At 40.3% G+C, this 18,407-nt stretch overlaps 1 protein-coding gene and 1 long non-coding RNA gene across 13 annotated transcripts in view; one reads left to right on the top strand and one right to left on the bottom strand.

Moving 5' to 3' along the window:
- Positions 1 to 18,407, bottom strand: part of NPAS3 (neuronal PAS domain protein 3) — an 858,964-nt gene that overhangs the window by 54,802 nt on the left and 785,755 nt on the right. For all 8 annotated transcript variants that reach the window (XM_045059780.1, XM_045059781.1, XM_045059782.1 and 5 more), the window contains one exon: positions 13,902 to 14,020. In XM_045059780.1, coding sequence (XP_044915715.1) covers positions 13,902 to 14,020 — 119 coding nt within the window. The remainder of the gene's footprint in view (positions 1 to 13,901; positions 14,021 to 18,407) is intronic.
- Positions 1 to 18,407, top strand: part of LOC123386043 — a 217,736-nt gene that overhangs the window by 125,070 nt on the left and 74,259 nt on the right. The window lies entirely within an intron of this gene.

The following is an 18,407-nucleotide window of genomic DNA, read 5'->3' as shown; positions in this document are numbered from 1 at the left end:
CCTGGGACCCAGTATAGTGTGTAATACACAACAGGTACACAAGAAGTATTGACCACATGATTGAGTAGAATCAATTCCTAAATACTTTGAACAAAAGGGGATGGTGAAGAATGAAAATTATAGATCATTCTTGACTACAATGGACTTTTCTTTTGACTTCCCGGTTTATTATGAACTGATAAAGCTTGTTTTTGAAAAAGTTTCTATTAGGTAGATGTAAAGCTTTGGGGGAAAACCACATTCTGAAGCTCTACTTGGAACAATTAAAATTAGTTATTTCATATCAGTCTGAAAGGAACTGAAGTAGATAAGCTCTAGGGTCAGCATATGCCTTGTTCAGCTTTCTTTAAAGGCATGGGGAGTAATAAAGCTTTCCATTTTATCTTCAGTGAAATAATACTGCTGAAATATCACCTCATTTTTGATGTCAGTGATGATTTCTTCTTACCTCCATGATGTCAAAAGGGAATTATTATTATTAGAATGACAGATTACTAATGATGCCGTAAAAAAAGAGGAATAGCCGAAATCATTATAACCCAAACATCCAACATACCCCTTCTCGTCTGAGCCTCACTGTTGGGTACTGTGAATGGAGTCACTCCGTGATACTACAGCTGTGTAAAAATTATTCTAAGCAGGAAGTAAATCAAGAGCAGGTGCCTATGAATTTTCACTCACAGAGCACCATCCTTTTAAAGTTTTTAGGACTGGATGGTGTGATTAGGAGGTATGATTTATGTATGCAGGAGGGAAAAGGTTTTTGGGGGCCCCAAATGTCTCATGAGCTGTTGTGGTATGTTTCCAGTGGTGCTTTCCCAAGGGGAGACCTGTGTGGGAAGAAGGACTGGACAAGGGGCCTCTCAAGGCTTAGTCTTCTGTCAGTCCTCTATGAGACAGGGACAGTATGGTCTACTGGTTCTGGACTTCACTCCCTTTCCACCTGCTGACTTGGCTTGCGGTCAATCCACATCACCTTCTGGGTTTTAATTCACTGTGGCTGACCTACAGTGCTCTCTGAGTGCTTGAGAACATGGAGATACTAGACGCTGCCGCTGCCACTTTGGTGTCCTAAAGATCATACCCACAGAACTTAACCTTCCTCCACTGTACCAAGGTGCTTGGGATCTGGCAACTGTGGGTCCTCAGACCAGTTGTATCATTCTCCAGATCTTTCCAGTGGAAAGAGAAAGAAAGATATGTTTCATAGAGAAGATTGGAGTTTATAACAAAATTATAATTCAAGAATAAGAATGTTTTACATTTCCATGTTACCTTCCTATGAGGGATTTGACGATCAGAGTATTGTTAATTCCATTCAGCATTAAAGACCATTTGCCTAGGACTCAACTGTCTTCAGGGCTATTTCAGGTAGGTTAAAAGTTGCAGTTCCCTTCAACTGGAAACTTACAACCATTTCAGACAATGCTGACAGAGATGTTCACCACTAAGCCAACTGCAAAAAAGAAAAATTAAAGGGGAAGATAGATGAATTTAATAATAACATGTGTTTTATTGGGCATAAAAAGAGGAGTGAGTACATAGTGTGTTAAAGTGAGTAAGGAAACAAAAATTTTGCTGCTCATCGAATAAGGCAAGAGATTTACTCTCAAAGTATTATTTTATTTTTGCGCTCAATTTGAGACCTCACTTGATTTCTCCAAGAATGGTCTATTCATAGTTGCTACATAGGACAAGGTACGAAAGTTCACCTAAGAATTACAGAATCTTCCACAGACCTCTTCTCCCTTGCAGCAGTGATTTGCTTAAATGTTTCCTGGAATATTTCCAATTTTCTAGCCAGCATTGGCCATGAGGCAATATGGCAGCTCTTGGTAACTTTGGGTGGCCTTTGCTAGAATTTGCTGGCAGTTTTCAGCTCTCTCTTTCCAAGAGTGGAGTTGCTCTAGATTAGGCAGACTCTCTATTCCATTCCACTCAGAGAGTCCCAAGGGGCTTTCACCCCAGTGTAGAGAGTAGCACTAAAAAGGATGCAATCTCAACCCACAAATGACTAAAGAGCACTGGAGGCAAATCCTATTGTGTCTTTGTTTTTAGCAAGGAAACAGAAGCCCAGAATAATCAGTGTGTCCGTCCAATGTTGCATGGCAAGCACACAGAAATGTGCTGGCAGAAGGATGACATTTTCTGACTCCCTCACCAGGTGTGCCCCTATGAAGCCAGTCTGTTTTGATGACTTCTACGAGGAGCCATGAGTTTGAAGGACATTTGACAAGGGGCTGTTGAGGACTGTTAAATATATTCAGAACTACCAACTAATAATCAAGTGACTCTTGAGGGTGCTTCCAGAGTTCTAGCCACTAGAATTGGGTACAAGTGGGGTACAAGTTAAATTCACGTTGATTTTTAAAAAAACTGAGCACGATAGCATGAAAAATATGTCTTAAAATATGTCAACCATTAGCACAGCCTTTCTGAAAGAAAAAGGAAGAAACCTTCCACTTATCTTCCCGGCAATTGAGCCCGGAAACTTGAAAAGTTACAGGATCCCAGTGGCTGCACATTCTCATCTCTAAATCCCCTTTTAAGGAACTAGCCTACTGACGTAGGAAGGAATATATTCTAGCCTTTGTACAAATGATGTCCGTTATTTATAAATGCGTTTTTAAACAAATGTTTCTTGAATTTCTACTATGTCACTGAAACTCTTTGCAGGAGCTTCAACTTACACTGGGATGGGGAGATGAATTATACACAGATAAATTTACGACGTAGGGTCAGACTGTGTTAAGTGCTATGAAAAACAATAAGGCAGCAGGATGAAGCAGATGGTGGGGTATGGGGGGTGTGCTGGAGCTATTTTAGAGGGGGTGGTCAGGGAAGTGACATTGGGGCAGAAATCTGAATGAAATGCAAGTGTGGCCCACGGGAATGTGTGAGGACAGTCTATACTCCAGGGAGAATAAAAAGAAGGTATATAACTAGAGTTTAAATAAAAAATCGAAAAAATGAAAGAAGAAGGTATAAAAGCTGTGGTGAAATGGAGGTGTAAATACTGCTATCAGTTCGGTGATAACTTACATGGATTGGTTCTGTAAACCATTGCCAGCAATGAGCTGAAATTGATGTTTCCAATATGTAACTTAAAGATATCCATTGCCCACTGGTAGTTCAGAAACAACACACACATATCCACACACACCCACAGTGGATTGAGAAATGATAATAACGGATGATTTTTTTTTGAGTTTATTTATTTTTGAGAGAGAGAGAGAGAGCAAGCATAAGCAGGGGAGGGGCGGAGAGGGAGAGAGAGAATCCCAAGCAGGCTCCACCCTGTCAGCTCAGAACCCAAGGCGGGGCTCGAATTCATGAATTGTGAGATCTCATGAATTGCGAGATCATGACCTGAGCGGAAACCCAGAGTCAGATGATTAACTGACTGAGTCACCCAGGTGACAGGATAATATAGATGATTCTTTTGTTTAAGTAACAGGCTTGTAAGGCAAAGCACTTTGCAATGGGCCATTCTTTTAGTCTGCTGGTGGGAGGGCATTCATAGAGAGTTAGGAAAGATGTGACTAGTTCTTCGTCCCTCAAGGAAGTTACTACATAAAAAGATAGGAAGTCCAGAATCCTGGCTCTTTTCCCTTATTGGGAATGAGTCAACACAATTTATTCTAGAATGTTGTATAGTACGTCTGAGATACAGGTTGGGTTCAAGCCACAGTGGAAGCTTGCCTACCCAGAGGGTTCAATTCATGTGCATATAGATAAGATACTTTAACCAAACTGTAGAGCTTTATGGGTTACAGGAGTCTAGAAGCTCCAGGGATGAACAACATCAAACTGGCCTTGCCTCTACTTCATTTCTTACATTAAAGGGCTGTATTAGCCTTGCCATGAGGCTAAATCAATTCCAAAAAAAAAAAAACAAAAACAAAAAAACAAACAAACAAACAAAAACCATGCACCATGTCCCTTTTTTATTAAAGGGAACAATGATGTATTTCAGTCATATTTTGTCTCTTAAATTCAAATAAATATTCAAGACACTTGATCAGGGAGAAATTTCCTAGAAATAAACACATTTTCTACATTCAGAAGAAATCATTCATTATTCTAGAGCTGCTATAACTTGTAGGAAGTAATCTGAAACATAATTGATGAATTACTATTTTCCATAGTTACAAGTGCATATGCAGAGGTGTAGAAGTTAAGATTTTGGACTGTCTAGATCAATTCACAATATGAGTTCCATAAACATTAAGCCTCACATATGGACATGTATTGCATGCTTACTGTGGGTCAGGCATTGGGGTAGTACTCTACCTACATTATGTCACTGTATCTTACAAGACCCTTATGAAGGAGGTTCTACTGAGGCTTAACAAGAGACGAAATAGATGGTTAAGAAAGTTAAACAATTTACTTAAAATCACTGAGTTAGAAATGACAAGACTAAGTCTGAATCCGCGGCTGTCGGACATCATAGCTCAGTGCTTAATCACTCTTTGGTATGGCAATTTTGAAAGAATGAAGGTCAAACAGAGTAATTTGGAAGCCCTTGCAATCTGTAAAGAGTTATGTACCTGCTACTTCAGACCACTGGATCAGGAGATAACCATTAGGGCATTTCACACATCGAGTGCTGGGTCCGATAAGTGACGCACTGCTTACGTTGTTGCCTTTTTATTTCTTCAAGACTGTAAACTTTGCTTTTAAAACTTATTTATTGGGTAAAACTCTCACAATAGATTATATTTAAAGAACTGTCAGATTAAGACTATATTTACAGAGACATTGATGGTAATTCTGAAGGGCATTAAAGAGATTACATACAGAGTTGTTAATTTTTGTATCAAAGATGTCATTTTCAAAACGATCACGACTTTCATTATTCTCAGCTACCAAAGGCTCAGAAAGCCAACCTGAAAAGATCCAGCATTAGTCAAATGGGATGCTCGTATTTCTAGCTTCTTTTGAAAATCTCTCTGATGAAAAATGAAGTACCTATAAGTTAGCAACATACTCGGACTGCAGTTATTGACATACGCAGAATTTACAGACACTTCACAGAATGGCTAGTGATTATGCCTCTGGTTGGTAAAATAGTGAGCTGATTAGTCCCAGCAGAAAGGACACATCCCAAGCTAGAACTACTGTCATGCCTTGGTAACGGGAAATAAATTCTTTAAGATCAGAAACAATGTCAGTTGTATTTAAAATGACACCAGGAACCACACTGTAATGGACAATTGTGGGGAGGTGAGCAGGGAGTAAAAAGAGATAATAGGATTTAAACAATTTGATGTTATTGGTTCTCTATTCTATTTGCATTTTTCATCAGGATAACCTCTGCCTGTAAGTTCTACCCTGGAAATTTTTTTTCTCCTTCAATTTATTCTGGGTGTCTGGGTTGATTGAAAGGCAATGAATGCATAGTCTTAGAAAGCCTGAATGGGCTGACAGAATTTTTGGTGTCTCTGAAAATTCATCTATCGATTTGACAAGACAGTTACATTTTGTGCAGTTTGGAATACTGTAGTCATCATTTCAAGACAACACAAAGCCGAAGCAAAGGCTTCAGGAGAAGTACTGATATGTCTGGACATTTGGAACATCTCTGAATCTCAGATGGGGAAAAGCATCCAGGTAGCACCTAGTCTGTCCACAACTGACTAGGAGGCAGAGAGACCCCTAACTGATAAGTTTAGCGTGTGCTCTTAGAAATCTCCAGGGAAGGACTACTATCACACTGCCCCTTAAATAAGTGCTAGGCATACCTCTAAGCTATACTTTTCCTGCTACAGTTAAAACTCACTGCATATGGAGTGCCTGGGTGGCTCAGTCAGTTAAGCATTGGACTCTTAGTTTTGGCTCAGGTTGTGAGCTCATGATTTGTGAGTTCAAGCCCCATGTTGGGCTCTGGGTTCTCTCTGTGTATGGAGACTTGGGATCCTCTCTCTCTCTCTCTCTCTCTCTCTCCCCCTCTCCTGCTCGCCCTCTTGAAATAAGTGAATAAACTTTAAAAATACATATATAAAAATGTTTTAAAACTTATTGCATACAGTCACCCACTTGGGCAAAGAAAGAACCAACTCCTTGTAATAACATTTCTCTTATCTTTAGCAATCTTTGTGAGAAATTATGGGGTTTACTGGAAGGCAGGGTATCAGCAAGTATTGTTCTAATTTTCAGAAAGAGTCTCAAAGTATTAATATCCGGAAAAATATCCTTTAAAGATGATTTAATGGAAAGAAAATTGTAAATCACCAAATGCCAATATGAAATCATGATGAATACGTGACGTCAAAAGATAACTTGATTTTTTGTTTTCTGAAAGGAATCTCTCACTGACGGCTCAAGGGAATGTTGTGGATGTGGTACAATCTGATTTTAGCAAGGCACTGGTAAAGAAGAACAAGATCCTGGCAGGCAAGATAAAGGCATGTGAGACAGATCATGGTATAGTCAATTTGGGTCATAGCTATTCCAATGGTCACATCTAAAAGACACTGACGTTAACTAGCAGGGGCTCTAGTAGTATGTTATACGTCTCAGTACTGTCAACATTTTCATTGTTACCACAGGGGGAAAAAAAAGAGAACATGCAATTTAATTCAACTAACATTTACTGAGTGGCAACTACAAGCAGCATACTGTGCTGAGGGGAGAAAGTAGAATAAGAAATCACCCAGTATCCAATGCAGTATATTGGAAAGAAGAAGGCATTTGAAATCTGAAGATCTGGATATTTCTGTTTTGTTATTTACCACTTATGTGACCCTAGACAAGTCAATTCATATTTCTGTGTCTCATTTTAACCTATTTTCAAGTTAGGAAAATAGACATAATTACCTAAAAGAATTATTGTGAAGTTCATATGAAATTATAGATAATACTTCACAAAAAGGAGAGAAGATGCTTAACTGGGCATGTGTTACCTCTCTTAACCCGTAGGAAACTTCTTCAGGTTATATATTAGTATTTACAGGTGAGAAAACTGAGGCACAGAGAGCTGAAATCCTAAAGCTGTTGTAGCACAGAGGAAAAGGAAATAGGGGCATCAAAGGAGATGAAAAAAAAAATATCTCAGGGATGCCATATTGGTTGTGTAAGAATTTTCCAGATGCATGTGTAGCAGAAAGGCATCTTAAGAAAAGAAAAAAGCATGGCCAAAAGCATAGCAGTGTGAATATTTAAAGTATATTTCAGGAAAGATGACTTGACAGATTTTACCAGAGCATCAGTAGTAACAGTTCCAGGAAAGAATGAAGGAGGGGCAGCTGGGTGGCTCAGTAGGTTAAGTGTCCGACTTTGGCTCAGGTCATGATCTCACGGTTCGTGGGTTTGAGCCCCATGTTGGCTTCTGTGCTGACAGTTTGGAGCCTGGAGCCTACTGTGTCTCCCTCTCTCTCTGCCCCTCCCCCACTAGTACTTCATCTCTCTCCAAAAAAAAAAAAAAAAAAAAAGACTAATAATGGTGGAGATGGCAGTAGAAAATGTAAGCTGGTATCAGATTCTTGAATATGTTGATCCTATGAACCAGTGATGATTTAGGAGAAAGAAACATGATGGAGGCTTTGGGAAGATATTCCAGGGAGCAGGGTGCAGAATGGAATGGAGAAGCAAAACTTTTTGGGAGGTAATTTGGGAATTTCTTACAACAGATCCAGAAAAAGGCATTGAGCTAGAAGATTGGAAATAGAGATAGGTGGAGTCAACCAGTTTTGGCGGCACATTAAAGTGGTGGATGATCAAGAGGGAGAGAGATCGATATCTTAGTTACTGTGGACTTTATTAGCAAAGCAAACCAAGCACTAAAATTCCAGATGATTGGAACTGTAAGTAATAATTTCCTTCTAGTTTGCTATCGTCTTGAGAGTTCTCGATATACACATTCCGTTAAGAATATGAAAAATCCATATGCATATGAAAATCCTTCAACTTTAAAATTTACCTAGCTGTGATTTTGACATTGAAATCCTAGTGATGTAACTTGCCCACCTAAGTGAATAGGAAGAAAAGGAGGACCATTTACCACTGAAAATAACTCTTAACTATAGACATAATTTTTATTTTTATTATTTATTTATTTATTTTTTCAACGTTTATTTATTTTTGGGACAGAGAGAGACAGAGCATGAACGGGGGAGGGGCAGAGAGAGAGGGAGACACAGAATCGGAAACAGGCTCCAGGCTCTGAGCCATCAGCCCAGAGCCTGACGCGGGGCTCGAACTCACGGACCGCGAGATCGTGACCTGGCTGAAGTCGGACGCTTAACCGACTGCGCCACCCAGGCGCCCCTAGACATAATTTTTAAATATTAGGTCTAATTTTTATTAAAAAATATTTTCTAAGAAATACTTTTTCAGAAGATTATCTGTATAAGGGGATCAAAGTGCAAAAAAACTTGGTTTTGGGAGCACCTGGATGGCTCAGTTAGTTAAGCGTCTGACTCTTGGTTTTGGCTCAGGTCATGATCTCACAGTTGGTGGGTTCAAGCCCCATATATGGCTCTGTGCTGACAGTGTGGAGCCTGCTTGGGATTCTCTCTCCCTCTCTCTGCCCCTCCCCTGCTCTCTCTCTCTCTCTCTCTCTCTCTCTCTCTCTCTCTCTCACCCCTTCTCTCAAAATCAATAAACTTAAAAAAATTTCTTTTTTTTAAATTTTGGTTTTGTATTTTGTCACTCTAGGAGTTGATGTTTTTTGGAACAGGACTTCAATATATATTAACACTAAATGAATAAAAGGGAAGGAAAAATGAGGAGGAAGGAAAGAACTATTGTAATTTTGGTGAAATATGTTCTGGGAGGTGCACTAATTTGTTTTTTTAATAAGAACCAAAGATGTCCTCATATTAAATAAGGCTTTGTAACCTGAGATCACTGGATTCACCTCAGGGATTCAAGAACTTACTGATGCAAAATGAATTTACCTTGGGAGAGGCTCTACAGATGTAATCAAAACATTAAAAGGATTTATGACACCCCGAATAAAACAAATTACTGGTAAAATCAGGGAAGTGTCTTTTCTCACAGAACAGATACAACCATGAATTGCAACAAATGAACAAGTTCTAATTTAAAAGGCAGCTCCGTGCTTAGAGAAGGCAAAGAGTTTTCTTTAGCTAATTAGCATCCTCTCATTTTTTTTTTTGCTTTTGTTACTTCACGTCTGGATACAGGTACTCTTAGAGCTGAGGTATATCGGCAATCCTTATAAACTAGTGAACCTACAAATTGTTTTCTCTATTACTTGTGGTTTCTGACTCTATATTATAAGGTGACGGGATAGGTTACAGAAATCATTTAGTTGGACACTTAGCTACGGGCAAATCCATACCCAAATCATCCCAGATAGGGGCTGTTTTTATTTTTATTTATTTTTAAATTAATTTTTTTAAAAATCTGGACTTCCCTTCTCCTCCCTTAGTAATCTGTTCATATATGTCATAGCAGGAACCCTCAGCATTTGAGGATTTTCACCTGTGCGGTGAATTGAGCGACATTCTCAGCATTATGTAAACATGACAGAGATTCTCTCCCTTTGTCTCTGTTTCCCAGCCCAGGATGCTCTGCTGTGCCATTAGAGTTAGGACATCATAATGTGTGTGGATAAAAACTCCAGAAATGACAGTGGTGCTGGTGGGCATTTAAGAGTAGATTAGAAAACTGACAGTCCCATGCTAACGGAAACTATTCTCCAAAGACAGGAGCTAAGGAGGCGACCCAATTAGTCTTTACTTCTCTAATTTCCCTGATTATATATCTCCTTTTACCCCCTGTGCTATACCTAGTAAGTTCCCCCAGACATAGACCTAATCTAGAAGGCAGAATATTGACGCAGTGCAATTTAAAGGAGAGCTGTGTTATGCTAAGATATGTGGCCAACAATGGGGCCTACACAACAAGGAGCCCCTGAGGCATAAAAAGTGGCTGGTCCAGATAACGTGCTACAGTGGATTTCAAAGCAAATGAGGACAGAGACAACTAAATGTCAGCTCGAGGCTGGGAAACTTCATTGGCATGAGGGCAACTTTCCTGAGGCCCAGGGAGCAGAAGCAACAGTGACCTATATCACACTTGATGCCTGGAATTCGCAGACTCAGAGTGGCTCTTCTTTGGCTAGAATTCTTGGTTATGGGTACCTGGGTGGGTGTTAAAATCCCTGGGAAGGAAGGTAAGTCTCTGTGAATCTCCATCAAGGAGTGCTGTCGGATATGCGGAGCCACAAAGAGAAGGTCTTAATCAGGCCAAGAGGTTTTTCTTTTCAAAATGCAGAAGAATTTTCCATATGTTGAGGTCTAGCTCATGCTGAGCTTTTCTGTGGACTTGATCTGTTAAGCAGTGACACCGAGGGTGGAGAGGGCAGGCTCTGGAGCCTCACTGCCTGGCCAATCCTGGCTCCTCAGTAACTACTTAAGATCTATGCCAACATGGGCCAATACTGAGCCTATAAAAGCCTCAGTTTCACCACCTGCACAATGGGCATAATGATAGAATGTGAAGTTTGAACAATGCCTGGCACAGAGGAAGGTTTTTTTTTTTTTTAATTTTTTTTTTCAACGTTTATTTATTTTTGGGACAGAGAGAGACAGAGCATGAACGGGGGAGGGGCAGAGAGAGAGGGAGACACAGAATCGGAAACAGGCTCCAGGCTCTGAGCCATCAGCCCAGAGCCTGACGCTGGGCTCGAACTCACGGACCGCGAGATCGTGACCTGGCTGAAGTCGGATGCTTAACCGACTGCGCCACCCAGGCGCCCCGAGGAAGGTTTTAAATGCTGTACGGATTGGATAAGATACGAGGTGTTTGGCAAAGTACTCGTGGCAGAGTCCATGTTTAGCAAGTGTTATCTTTGCTGCTATTATTACTGCCAGTAATAATAACAACACTAAAGAAAGCGTGGCAGGTAAGATGATGGACTAAGGCAGAAAAGTTGCATGTGCCAAGGTCGCAGGAAAACTGGAGAGAAGTATAATGACCTGCACTGGGCATGGCTTAACATCTTGGAGCTTTATGGGAAAAGAAAGGAGCAAACAATGGTAATAAATTAAGAGGAATATTGGGAGTATGGTGAAATTATCATCACTGCTTCTTTTTATTTGTGCTTATTGTGTGGTGCTGGGGTGATTACCAGTTTTATTTGAATGTTTTATAAGCTGTTAGATTTATTTACTGAGAATGAACAGATAAATAGGGATGTTATTCAGCTGTGTGTCATGTCATGGCTTCTCATCAGCTCTTCTGCTAACTTGCAGACAAGGTTAATTAACGAGGCAAGGGCATCGTGGAGGAGGAGGGGTAGGGCTGGATCTGTTGAATGGTTCATCCTATTGGGGGAAGACGGGATGAATCAACTCTCACATTAGCACTCCTGGGCAGGGGGTATGGTACTGGATGGAGACTTTCGTGAAGTCTTGAGAAAGACGGACTGACAGGGTATGTCAGAGGAGTATGATCACTTTAACACTACAGGGTTTGATGGAAGCCAGAATAACTTCTCTTTTCCAGTCCTGGATGTTCATGGTTGTCCCTTTTCATATTTTGTTTCTTGAAGGTGCCTTCTTATAGCAAGGTGTCTTTAATCCTAAACCCAAGGAGCTTAGGAAACACTGTTGTTCTGTTTCCATAGTGGTCCTGCTCTCACTTACCACTCATAGGTGACAGTCACCTCCTCAGCTGGATGTTCCACGACTCTCGTATCCAAAGTGGTCCCCACCAGCCACACTCACCACCTTTGCTTTACTCTCAGCAAAATAGTTAGCCTAGTGGTTCAGTGCATAGGGCGTGGAGCCAGACTCACAGAGTTCAAAGCCCAGCCCTGTCCCTCTGATGTGTGAAGTTGGGTATGCTGATTACTCTCTAGCCTTATTTTCTTTACCTGTAGAGTGGGAGCAATAAAAATACCTTCTTCTAGGATAGTTGTGAGTTGCATAGACGCTGCATCATGCCGAGCATATTGTAATATGCGTAAGCAGTAGTTACTGTTCGTTTGGACTTTTTTGCTGAAATCTGAAATCACCTTCATTATTTGTTGTTATTGTCTGTCTCCCGCTGTTAGAATCTAAGTACCATGAAAGCAGGGACTTTTTACTGTTTAATGCTGGATTACAGGATCTAGAACAGGCTCCAGACTGGTAACTCAATAAAAATTTGTTGAATGCTCTATTAATATTTAAGAAATGAGCCTGTACAATTTCAGGTCATGCAGCAAAAACTGCTTTACTGAGCTGACCAAATGGCAAAACAAAAAGAATGCAAGCTATCTGGTCTCTTGCCTGGACTGAAATACAAAGCATTTCTCCACTTGCACAGCCCACTTTTTTGTAGATTCCAAATTTTGCAAGGCTTTATGATCTCTAGTTGGTCACGTGAAAGCAGTCATTTTTTATCATTCAAAAAATTAAATTTTCTAATGACACTGAAATATACTCCATATTACATTTTCTAACTACACTTTACCTGTCCTACCCTTCCTCTTTCCTGGGACATGCCCCCTACAAACCAGTAAAAACAACTAAAAGTGACAAACTAAAAGCTGAAAGACAGAAAACAGGTGAAAGGAAGCCTTACAGCTCCTAAAACTAGAATGGATCTTTCTAGCATTAAAATGACACTAAGCGCTACACCTGTAGTTTGCTTGTAGAAATTTCAAACTTGCTAATGCTTTAATAACGAATAAATGTATTGTGTTCAGTAAGGCAGGAAAAATAAAAATAGTCCCGAGGATAGATACTGGATTTTTCCCTCCACGGTATCCCTTTGTAACAGGCCTCTGAAGGGTAAAGCGCCTGTAGGCAGAGCCGCCCTGAGCCTCTCCTTCGCTTCAAACCCTGTTAAAGGTTAAGGGTACGTTCCACCTGTGCCTTTCCGACGGTAGGCCAGCTCAGCTAAAGGTCGTTCATGGAAACGCCTGCTTCCCCACCTCCTTCCTCTTTGTCTCTGAAGAATTCATGTCAGAAAGAGTACCTGGTTCTGACTTTCATGCAGCTGCTGGTTTCTGGTGACTTGTATACGGTTTTTAAGCCCAACGACTTAATGACTATTACCATCTCTGACAATGCTACGGTCACCCTAAAGAACTGAGTTGTCAGAAACTCTCAACCCTAAATTGGAAAAGGTCATGCCGGCCACATCTACAGTCCATTCTGTTGCTGTTGGTCCTCCCATATACGGTAAATGTTGTTTGAGAGACGGGTTGGTGTATGGTAAAATTGATAAGATTCAGGTTGCCAAAGGCGTGTCATAAATTTCATAGGTCTTAATTTATGTTGCTATGGTAACTCAAGTGTTGGAATTTCCCAAGATTAGGAGGCTTTATATTCTTACCCTTAAAAGGACGATAATGTAGATTATGACTCCAGACTTGGTCCTTGCTGTTGTGGGGAACATGTACTCTGTATGTTGAGCGTCCTGTGTCTGCCAAGGTATGACCGATGTGGAGTAAGTGTAATTACAATGAAGAGTCCTGATGCCTAACCTGATTTTCTTTTTTACACGTATGAGTCTGGGCAGCCAAGATATTATTAAAATGGATAGTCTTTACCGAAAGAGAAAGGGGGAATTTGAAGAGAGAAGTGGAATTCCTCTAGTCATTCTAGAACACTCACCTTAAGGACTGCTATGAATTTGGTTCACTTTCTCCATCAAAGTGAATTTCTAGCGAGTGCTGAAGACCCTGGTGCATTATTAACAAGTGTTTCAGGAAAAGACACCATATTGAGGCATTTAGTGCCTCGGCAATGTCTGAAGTGAGAACGAATCATGTAATGAAGCCCCTACCTTGAGACGGGAAAACCACTAAGAATCCTACGGGCTGCTCAAGATCATAGGCGTTAATTATGTGGTCCCAAAGCAGCTGGGAAACTCCATGCAAGTGACCTAGGATTGACCTGAGACAGAAATATTTCCCTTGCCCAAGCCCAGCTTACCTTATATCCTGACGATTTGATGTGCACGCCACGTTTGGTCAGAGTAGATTTCATTCGGATGAAAAAGGAACGTTCAAGGGTGTTGTCAGTGGTTAGCAGACTGGGGCTGGTTGACTCCACTGAAGAATACAAAAATATATACACACATGATTTAGATGTCTACACAGCCCCTCACAGCTACTGCTCAGGTGCAATCCTTGGGTTCACTAAACATAAGTGACAGGTGCTAAGAGCATGGTAATCCACTTACTTCATTTAGAAAATGTTTACTTTGCAGAAAATAAAAAAGAAAAATTAATGAATCCAAAGTAACTCTGTTCCAGTTTCCAGCAGGAGCTTTTCAGACCTTTTAACTCCCTAAGTAGGGCCTAAAGTATGAAGTAATGGAAGCCTACCTTGCCACCTGGCCTGTGCACATGGAGAGAATAGTCACGAACATGGAGGACACTATAGATTTAGGGAATCAACCAAGACTGCGGCAGAGAGGCTTCTGATGAAGAGTAAGGATAACTTGCTCTTTGTTTTCCCTGTGAATCCCTTCTCGTAACATTTGCCCACTGGGCAGCTCTGAGAAGCAAGAAACCATCTCCTGGCCGGTGTCCTTGCCCTCCTGAGTCAGTTTTCTTCATTGTGGGGAATAAGAAAGCATAAAGTTTTCTCAACTGACTTACGATAGAGGGCTTAGAATGGAATGTATAGGCAGAGACAAGTAAAGACCACCACCACCATCAATTGTCCTTTCTTGTCACTAATGGCAGCTTGCTCCCTGCCCTAATCTGAACAGGATATTAACAAAGAATAGTCTCCTCCCTGAAGCAAGACAGTTGCTCTTTCCCTTTATACATTTTTAGACTAAGTGGAATACTTCTTTACTTCTGAAACTTAAACTGGTAGTTTGCAGTCTTGTTGATCTAAAAACACCCGTATGCAAACAGGCCACGAGGCAACATAAATCTATTTTCTAAAGTATTTTATAAGTTTAAGTGTTTTCCTGCAAAAAAAAAAAATTAATTTGGGCATTTTTTGGCCTAATCAGTGCTGTCAAAGTTGACTCTTCTAAAATAGTACTTTAAAGTTTTAAATTTGTTTTTGGAGTCTAAAATAAAAAAAAAATGTGTGTGTGTGTATATATATATATATATATATATATATATATATATCCATATATATATCCATATATATATATCCATATATATATATCCATATATATATCCATATATATATATCCATATATATATCCATATATCCATCCAATATGTGTGTGTGTGTGTGTGTGTGTGTGTGTGTATATCCATCAGTAAACAGGATTTCTTTTGAGAAGCTTTCCACTAACGCTAACTTTTTCTGGGGGGAGGGTAGAGAAATATGCGTCATAAAGGGACATTTAAGAATTAACATACGTGAAAACAGTTATTAAAACACAAAGACAAACAGGCAAAACAAGATTTGGAACTTTAAGAAGTACATTCCATGTATTTCTAAGGGAAAGAAATGCCTTTAAAAAAATATATGAAATGTGATACTCAGATGAAAGAACAGGAGCTATTGTAATAACAGAAACCTCGCTGTTGGGTCTGTGGCTTTCCTTGTATCACTGCTGGCTAAATAGGACTATATTTTCCAATGTTGGTGGCACTTCTATTCTGGGGTGAGGGAACCACTGACAAGTGTCCCTTTCTTATGTGTCTCTCTTAAGATTTTCTCTTTTTTTTTTTTTTGTTTTAGAGAGCATGGATCTGATGTCATTTTAAATGTACAGCTTTTTATCACTCGAGGGAAAAGCAGAGCCATGTTATATTTAGTACTTTCATTTCTTCTGATTAAATATGAATTACTATGAAATTTTTCTCATCATCTAACACGCCATAATACGCCAACAGCTTTTTAATACACTATATAAGCACAAACTTCTGCTCTAAGAGTTTAATTTGCCCCTCTAATCCAATCACATCAACCTTATTTCTCTTATCAGAGATTCCCATTTTGAATTAAATGAGCTCATTAGTTTTAATCAAAAGCAGAGAGATCAAAACTTAAACGTAAATGCTTTAGATCAGAACTGTCAGTCAGCCGTGCAGTTCTATTTTACTAAAACACAAGATCAGAGACCCTTAGAACCAATTTTTTCTCGTAAGGGATGCCGAGAGCTTGAAGATGCTATATCCTTTTTTTTTTTTTTCTCTCTCTCTCTCTCTCTCCTTCCCAAGGACAGATTATACATTTAAGGTTAGACTTAATTTATAGCAGTTTTTCATCCTGGTGGAAATGGAAAAGTATGCCAATCTACTGTTGTCCCTTTCACATTTATTGGCACTGGTCCTCAGAGACTTGAACTAACGTGAAGCCATCAGAATCCACAGCACAAACTCAGCCTTAAAAATTCAGCTCCGTTCAGCAAGATTGTGTTTGCAGTAGCTGAGGAAAAAATGAAAGTTCCTGCAGAAGTGAAATAGGTTTTAGGGCTAGGGTGCTGGCTACCCTGACCCCATGAGGAAGGAGCCACCTAACGATAGAAGAGTAATTCAGGCATCATTAGGAATTACTGTTTTCAGTATGTAGCATTGCATAGTAAAACACTTAGTGTGCACATTAGAGACGGTGGCATGGGTGCTTCCCGCTGGGTGACAAGCTTTGTATGAGCTGTGGAGGCCAAACACTGCATCATGCCCTGACTGAGGCCCTGCATACAGCAACCCCCCCCACCCCCCCGTATGTTACAACAGTAATTGCCTAAACATACAGGGGCGGCGTTAATTAAACCCAGGACAACTGGTGTGAGAGGAATGCTGAGGTCAGGTTTTGCTCCATTGAAGCTGAGATTTAAAATCTAAACTGGTCTCCAAGCTTTATTTCAGACCATGGGGGAACGGAGAGTTGAGGAGAAAGTGGGGGAGGTCTTAGAAAAGAGTTTGATTTCTGATAAAGATTTCTCTTGTAATTCCATAGGGCTTTCTAGTTGTGGGGATGGGGCTGGAGTAACGCTCCACGCTGTCTCTTTCGAAGGGACGCATAACAAACTCATGCACTGCGCTCGCATGCCAGGGCCGTGCTGCCTCAAGGGCTAGCAAACACACTCTGGTTATCTGGGCTCTGCAATGGCATCTCTCATGTAAAAGGTGTATTATCTGCAGGTGACAGACAAGAGGGGCAACTTTAGAAGAGCAGTTTTCTAAGTGTCTCAGGTGAGAAGCATGATTTTGATGAAGGTTCTATTGGGAGAGAGCATGGCCTTGGTGATGTGCAACATGACTGTGACATTGAAGATGCGTGTGTGTATGTGTATGTGTGTGTACACATGCATGCAGATATGTAGGTGTGTGTATTGGGGGTGGGTGTGAAGAGGGCAGAGTGATGACAGAGGTGTCCTTAAGAATGGTGCTCTGTAAAGACAGCGGGACCAGTCTAGGTCAAAGAAACATTTTAGAATGTTTTCTAGGTATCAGATGCTTTTGCGTCAGCTTTTTGAAGCAGACCATGATTGCCGCATGCTCTGATAAGAAATTTGGGATTCAGAGAAGTTATATCTGCTGCCTGAGACACAGGAGAAATTTATGGGTAAAAATGGATTAAGTGGTCAAAGCCCAGATGTGGCCAGTTTTGACCCATGAATTATAAACAAGGGGCTGAAAAACAAAACAAAAACAAGACCCACACAACTAAAAGCTAGATAAAAAAAAACTCTCTTTTGCTGAATCTCAAGGGCCTCAACTTTTTAATAAATCTAAATTATCTCAGCTCTTGAAATGTCAGTTTTTGCATATTTTGTAAAATTTACAGAACAATTTATAGTGAAGTTATAATAATTTTTACGTTGGCAAATGCCACCATAATGTGAAATCATATCTGCATTATTATGCATTTGTTGATGAATCCCTAACTAGCAGTGTAGTGGCTGCCTCACTATGATGCAGGGGCAGGAGGTGATGGGGGAGCTGGAGCTGGAGGAGGAGGAGGTGGCTGAGAACCATCTAGTTCTCACTGGCCAATCCCAGGGTCAGGTTCATCCAAACACGTAGTACACTCTCTCCAGGGTCTCTGTAAATATACGGGGTCCGAGCATAAAGAGGGCTTTTCTTTCTCATGCACCACAAATGTTTTCGGGACAATCTAGTGTCAGAACTCTGCAAATGGCACCAAATCCTGATGGAGGAGGGAGGGAAAAGGAAAATTCAGTTTTGAGAAAACACCATCCCTCTTCAATTGTGAACAAAGTTTCCCTTTGAGGAAGAAGAGAAGTTGGGCTACATCGCTAATATATGAAGTTAAATATACTCTTTTCCTACTTCATTGCCTAAACGAATCTTTCCCTTTTCAGAGGTTCTGTGCGTACAGGACAAACCAAAGTGCAAATAACCAAAATGACTTTCACAAGACAAGGGAAGAGATGTTTGTCCATTTTGCAGTTACCTTGATAAAGCCAAATTATTCACTGGCATATGCTGTTAGCTTTGTTAGATACTGCTGTATTTTAAGACGTTAGAATGAGTATATGTCAAAGTATGTTAC

Source organism: Felis catus, chromosome B3 (assembly GCF_018350175.1).
Source record: "Felis catus isolate Fca126 chromosome B3, F.catus_Fca126_mat1.0, whole genome shotgun sequence".
NCBI lineage: Eukaryota > Metazoa > Chordata > Mammalia > Carnivora > Felidae > Felis > Felis catus.
This window is presented reverse-complemented; position numbering and strand designations above follow the sequence as displayed.